General features: G+C 39.1%; 1 protein-coding gene across 1 annotated transcript; it reads right to left on the bottom strand.

Moving 5' to 3' along the window:
* Window positions 1–2,331: 2,331 nt before the first annotated feature.
* On the bottom strand, window positions 2,332–4,348 carry LOC140942523 (uncharacterized skeletal organic matrix protein 5-like). Its single transcript, XM_073391439.1, has 2 exons — window positions 4,221–4,348; window positions 2,332–3,319 (listed from the first exon to the last, which is right to left on the bottom strand). Exons 1-2 carry the CDS (start codon window positions 4,293–4,295, stop codon window positions 2,810–2,812), a joined length of 585 nt encoding a protein of 194 aa, XP_073247540.1. The 5' UTR covers window positions 4,296–4,348; the 3' UTR covers window positions 2,332–2,809.
* Window positions 4,349–7,384: the final 3,036 nt, after the last annotated feature.

Here is a 7,384-nt window from a genome sequence, read left to right as displayed (position 1 = left end):
TTGAATTTATAACGAGATTGTTTTGTCGTGTTTGATAATTAGCTTCTTAAACGAACTATAATATTGAAGAACTAAAAGGGAAGGCTGAAAAAGCAAAGTTCGCAATTACCGTTCAATGTAATATTAAGATTCGATATCCTATCTACCGTCAGGGTAGTGGATTTTCCATTGTTTTTATAAAAATGTAGTCAGAAAACAACCAACACTTTCCTATTGATCAATTTCCCATTGATTGCAAGATGATATTTTCACAAATGGCTCAGTAGGGCCAGTTAAACGAGGAAAAGTAGACGCAAACTTTCCTTATCAACGGCTCATTTCGTCTGAAATAAGACGCGTTTTATCTATAAGAACAGCCCTGAGCACCTGTTCTTAGATAAGACTCAAGACGAGCTAAGACGAGAAAATATTCGTATAAATGGCCTTCCCTTCATATTCATGACGCTAACCTATCACACGCATGCGTTAATTTTTGGAGGGAAAAATTTTCACGGGTAGAGAAAAAAAAAAATTATTTATAGCAAATTACAAAGCGTTGTCATTTCCCTGGGCTGCCATCTACACTTTTAATTGCTCCAGAAATCAATATGAGCAGGCCAGTCAGAATGCAAGGGAAGTGTTAACTTTGGTGTACTGCCGATGAAAAAACTCAAATTGCAGACCTCGTTAAGAAATGTGTTACATCTGCCTGTGCAAGTAGAAGCTTATAAAGCGTTAGCAGTCACAATAAATAAAAAAGTAAATTTTGATATCGTCGTGTTATAAACTTACAATAAAACTTACAAATAAATTTACCATGTTGCCGTTGCTAAGGGCAACATTCACATAATACTGAGTCCAGGTCAGAAATAACACGCCAACCATTTGTACTTACTAGCTGTATTTGTCTTACCTAAGACATTCGCGTATAAAATTGGTACACTTTGTGTCTTATTTTTTCTCGTATAAATGGCCTTAGTGTGTTCATTTTACGCCGAACTCAGGACTCTTGACCAAGAGCAAATCCAGTTAGCGGTTTAATATATAGGTTAGGACTTGAAAACGGTGCTCCAACTCTCTAAACACTCGGCCATGGTGTTTCCCTTTGGGGTAAGGGTGAGTGGCACGCCGTGCTCTTGCTGTAAGATCTAACTAAGTGTGACATCCATTTTTTTTTTCACTATTAGGTTTTCCTTCTTCCTTGTTTTATTGTGCGAATACTAGTTAATTTCGTCCTGGCACCGGTTGTTCAAATGTTGGATAGCGCTATGCACTTGATAATCACTATTCAGGGGATATTAAGTTTTAGAGAAACCGATTGCGTTATCCACTGCATATAGGTTCAACGTAATACAGCCTCTGAACAACCGGTGCCCGTGTATAGTTTCTTTGCGCATAACATTTTTGGGAAACTTCGCACAACATAAGGTAAGCACCCAACTTATAGGAAGCGTAGAGCATTTTTAGAATAAACGTGCATGTGAGTGAAAACTGGAATGCGATTGAGAGCCAAGCTTGCGTAGCAGGTGCTTGGAAGTCCTAGGTGTAAGAGCGGGACACGCGACAGAGACACGCAAGACTCCCTCGCTCGTTCCGTTCTTTCTTGTGTCTATTACTTTGAAGCGCCTGCAACACAGTCTAATTAAAAGCTAAAACAATTGTGACATCATTGTCACTAAATATCATAATAAAGTTCAGTCTATGGGTAATCCTCGTGTTATACTGAAGGATTTAAAACACTGAAAGATCAAGCTGTTAGAAGTATAAGAGGTTCAAAGATGGAAGGTATCCTCACAAAAATGCTGGGTCGAGACAACTTAATACATATATCAAAGTGTGCTTGAATTCTCAAGCGCCATAAGATCTACTTAACAATCGAAAGAGGCGAGCAGAGAACCTTACTGACCCGCTGCCTTCTCTGCATCTGAAAACGCGACAACCTGAAGTCGAACAATGACCACGTTGTGATGCAAGTATGAATTGACATTTTGTTGATTAAACTATTGTATCATGACACTCTTGTTGCCAGTGCCATCGTGAAACCTTGAATTCCCTGTCAGTTATCATTAACAGAAACGAGACTGCTTCGTATCCCTTTAATTATTCAACTTGACGACTTAGGTTGGCTTGCTTGCAGGCTTTTAGTAGTCTTTACCAATAAAACAGCTGTATCTTTGTGAAGTTTTTTTGGGGAAGGAAGTGTGTGTGGAGTGGAGAGAGGGCGGGGAAAGCATTATGCATTGCTTAGGGATTTTAAAACTGATGTGGCTGACAGAAGGGCCTGACCGTACGGCCAGGAATGATGGAGACAGAGGAAAACAGAGAGAAAGTGTTTGTTTTAAGCAATGCGTTTATTAAACTGAGCATTTCTACAAATCGTCCTGGCCTAAACTATTTAGAGACCTTTAGATTATGAGACGAGAATTATTACCAGTACGAAAATTTCTCAAAAGTAAGTAGTGCTCGCGTGTTAGGCAGTGTCATTTTGGCGGGAAACGTGGTTGCCGTCGTCATTCTAGTACGAGTTTTAGCGAGAGTGTCGTAGAAGCGGGAACAAGTCAACAAATGTTAGAAGTTTTAGCATTTTGCAATCGGGAGAGGTAAAAGTGTTAACTTTTCTGGTGAAAAAAAGTACAATGAAGAATTCCGGTGTGTCTATTTTTTGACAATACGCGAAAAAAACTTTAAATCAAATCTCGTACTCGTAGTCGTTCTCGTCCTCGAATCTAAAGGTCTCTATCGCCTAATATAAGTCTACAATTTTCTATAAGCGTTGCAAAATCCATTGATCATTGTGCGGGGCGTGAACTGGAACCAGATTTTTTGAAACTCATTTCACCAAGATGTAACCCATGGCTTTTATGTGCTTAACCCCATTGTCCCCACCATACATTGCCTCGTTTCCACAGGTGTTGCTATCATCATGCTGCCCTGCGGTACCAAACCCAATTCTGGAGTCGCACGTCTTGCAATCATTTTCGTTGTTGCCAATGATGCCAATTCTTGCCTTGCTTGATGATGTCACGGAATTGAAACCCTCTTGATTACAATTTGTCTGCAGCGAAGCCTGTTCGCCAATCAGCCTCTTCCAGGTGTTACGACCCAGTGAAGTCGGACGGTATTTTCCGTCAGCGATCAAGGAGTACAAGGAGTTTGCGTATTTGTGGATGACGATCGATTTAACTTGGCCGCCGATATTCATAGCGAGGCAGACCTTAGAAAATGGTGTGCTCCAGTAGGTGGGTAATTTTGTCTCTTGATGATCAAACAGGGTATTCCCTGAAGAAGGATGATACTCCCTCTTGTCGGTCCACAATATGGAATCGTAGTGAAAGGTTCTCTGAACAGATAAAGAAGAAAATGATAGTCATATATATCGTCAATTAAAAGACCGTTTTCACATGTCATCTTGGTCACATTCTTGGTCACATCTTGAAACTCATTTCACCAAGATGTAACCCATGGCTTTTATGTGCTTAACCCCATTGTCCCCACCATACATTGCCTCGTTTCCACAGGTGTTGCTATCATCATGCTGCCCTGCGGTACCAAACCCAATTCTGGAGTATGGAGTATTCTTGGTCACATCTTGGTCGCAAGACTATTCAGTTTGGTCGTCTGGGCACTGGAAACAACCACATCCAACCTTTTCCCCCTCCACATGCCGTTTTGAGAATATTTAGGCTAAGAAGACCTTAAATAATGTAATAAAAACCCGCGCTAAGGTAGTAATGACATGATATGGCGAGATTCCTCTAAACATTTCGTCGTGATGATAGTCAATGACCGCCATCATGGTTCTACTAGTGAACCTGTGAAGATGCTTTATTGTATGACTGGCTATAATACGAGCGGTCGAGTCAAAGCGAATCACGTAACTGAGTGACTTGCTGCAAAGGGACTATTGAGATGGTGACAGAACTGCATAAAAATTAACAATTATTAAATGAGGCTGAGTATTATTCAGAAATTCGGCTATTTCGTCTTTGGATAGCTCTGAGCGCCTTGTTTTCACTCAGACGTAAGCGACTAGGCTGCCGCGACGGTGGAAACGAGGTTGATTGATGGGTTGTTAGGCAATTTACCATCGCATCGATCATGTATATTTCCTAGTACATCTTCCAAATATGGTAAACGCCGGTTGATTATGAAGAATTAGTCGATGGACTGGAGCCAATCATGAACATGTGCAATATATTTTTATTGAATAATAAATAAAGTTGTTTCTTTGCCGCTGCTACCTTTTCGCCATTTATCTTCATGACCAGAGTCCATCCACCTCCTCCGCAAGCTTCAAGCTGAGTTGTACCTTCCATATGACAGTACACACTAATTATTTCAGACCCCAAATTCAGAAAGTAGGCTCCGTTTTGACGCATCCTAGTAAATGCAAATAAAAGATTGAGTTTAGCGACAAAAAAAAGATAAATATAACAATAGAATATAACAATCTTTTGAGCACTCTTCGAACAGAAAAACTTTTACGGAGCAATCTACAACAGCCAAGCCAAGTTAATGTAACACCAGCCGAATCGGGTAGAGTGTGGCCTTAATTAAAAATTATATTTACCCGCTCGGAAAAAAAAAATGTACCCGCTCGGAAAGCAGTAAAACGGATAGTTAGGCCGTTGAAGCCACAAATGTGATAATTGACTTCAAATGTAATAAAGCCTTCAAATGTTATAAGCAGATGGACAACAAATGTAACAAGGCCCTCATATCCAATGAAAATCGCAGTTACTTGAAAGAGCGCCGCCCTAAAACTCGAAAAATTAAGAAGCGCTTTCATTATAAATACAACTTAATCGGCAGAGCACCTCATTTACTAGCAACTCTGCAGCCCTTATTAATTGTTTTAATAAAAACCATTGGAGTCACTTTATCCCCTTAAGACAACACTAACCCGACATGCATGTGTTGTACGTGCACGCGGAATTCTCATGGTACTGTCGCAATTTGTAATAATCATCGCACTTTGTAATACCTGTCGCAATTTGTAATAAATTCATTGCACTTTGTAATACCTGTCGCAATTTGTAACAAACCGTGTCGCACTTTTTAATAAAAAAGCTGTCGCAATTTGTAATAACTGTCCATCGCGCTTTGTAATAAACTAAGCTGTCGTAGTTTGTAATAATTCCATCGCACTTTGTAATAATTTTTTAGAGTGATTCAACTTACTTCGTCAACATTAAGATAATATGAATGGTATTTCATAAACAAAGATGATGACGTCTGCAAGCACGTAACTTACAAAATTACGTATATAATCTATATCTCCGCTTATTTCAACCATTTAACTTTATTCACGGTCCTGGGGGTCCTAGGGGGGGCTAAACATTTTTTTTAACAATGTTGATTAGTTATCTGACTTAAACCTGGCTATTGTACTAGATGGTTTGCATGCAATGGTTACCCGGGGGGGGGGGGTACTCTCTTATATGGCCAATACGGGGATGTGCCTCTGGACAGAGCATTGTCCGAGTACAAAATCTAGACACACTAGACACAAACGAGCCACTATTAAAAGGTATTTAATTTTCACAAATCGTAACATCCATCCTTACGTCATTAAGATAAGGACACCAGGAAAGTTCAAGCTTTCCTTTTTAGATCTTATAACAGGTCGACACAACACCGTCCTTGTCTAACGCGCAATCTTAAAAGAAGTAATAGTGCCTTCCATATTTTGGCCAACTTAATCAGGTCTCTAACACTGTCGAACCACAACAGAAATGTAAACACAAAATACAATTAGTCGCTGTCCGATACCTATGTACTGTACCTTTTTTTATAAAACTCACTTGGGGTCATACACTGAGCCGGCTGACCATTTGGTCCATTATTCTCTCTTGATTTGGTCCCATATAGGAACAAAAGGAGTATCATTCCATCTTAAAACAATTCTTTTCTATGGAGCCCTCTAAGGAAAATACTGTGGGGATAGTAAAAAATTCTCTTTCCGCTCGTACAACACGTAAGACCTTGCAATTCTTCCGAGCGTGCTTAGGATTACTTTTTTCTACAAAATGGAAAGGATACAATAAACCAAATCATCCATTACTACTTAAGTTACTCTATCTAAAGACAAAGACACAAAGCCAACAAGGTAAAAAATGATACCTTATTTAAGGTTCGAGATCCTAAGCGGTACTTACCTATCTCGCCCATATATAGTATATACTAAAACAGTAGATAGTGTTTTCGCGCGCTCTGATTGGCTAATCAATCAGTGAATATCCTGTACTATTCACTGATTAACCTCCAGTTCCTCCGAGCGAGCGACGCCAAACTCGCGTAGGTTGCGAGCAAAATGCCTTCCCAGTTTGCTGCTGTAACAAACTAAGAAATTTCACAACTAATCAAGCAAGCTATTTCCGAAATACATGAAGAAGGTGACGAAGTTCGGTTTGGAAGTTTTAACAGGTAAAGCTTTGTCTTTTTGACTTGAATTTATCGATAAAACCGGTGAAAAAATTTTTTGTTTACAAATGCAAATTAAGCTTAAGTCTTGCGTTACTTTATTTAGTTGACTTGTTCATAAATAAGCTCAAAACTAAATTTAATAATCTTTTTTACAGAATTTTTTAAATACAAAAATAATCGAAGAAACTGTCCCGCAAGAGCTAAACAAATGCCTTCAAAAGTGAAGAAGCAAAAGCGACGGCCGCGGCCATTCGGTCATCGCGCGCCAAAATTGTAATCGTTGGCAACAGTAAATGAGTTAAAAATCATCATTTTTGTGCTCAATTATCTCACTGTTTTAGTATATACTAAAACAATTATTCACCTCAGCGTGGGTGGCTAGTATTGGATATTTACCTCGCCGCTTCGGTGAATAATTTTTATTGGGATTATTTCCCCCCCCCCCCCCCCCCCCAAGGCTTCACGTGTCACGTGGCAAGCAAACTGAAGATGGATTTGGAAGACGATGCCAGGTTATCCATGAATTTTTTGTTGTTAAATGTTGCTTTTGTTATTTAAATATTTCGAATTCAATAAATAAAATGATTCATATCCTTTTTTTGGTGACATGTCACAGGAAGTTTCGTGTCTTTCATAAAAAAAGCGATTCTCGTTGGTCACATGATTAATCAAGGCAGAAAAATTTATAACGGAAGACATGCATGTTTGGCCAAAGAAAATAATTTAAGTTTATAACAAAGTGCGATGGAATTATTACAAATTGCGACAGCTTAGTTTATTACAAAGTGCGATGGACAGTTATTACAAATTGCGACAGCTTTTTTATTACAAAGTGTGACACAGTTTATCACAAATTGCGACAGGTATTACAAAGTGCGATGAATTTATTGCAAATTGCGACAGGTATTACAAAGTGCGATGATTATTACAAATTGCGACAGTACAGGTGTAACATGCCGCCGTTAATTTGCAATGGAGT

This window comes from Porites lutea, chromosome 7, assembly GCF_958299795.1.
Source record: "Porites lutea chromosome 7, jaPorLute2.1, whole genome shotgun sequence".
Lineage (NCBI taxonomy): Eukaryota > Metazoa > Cnidaria > Anthozoa > Scleractinia > Poritidae > Porites > Porites lutea.
Note: the sequence above shows the minus strand (reverse complement) of the source record. Positions and strands in the feature narration are given on the sequence as shown.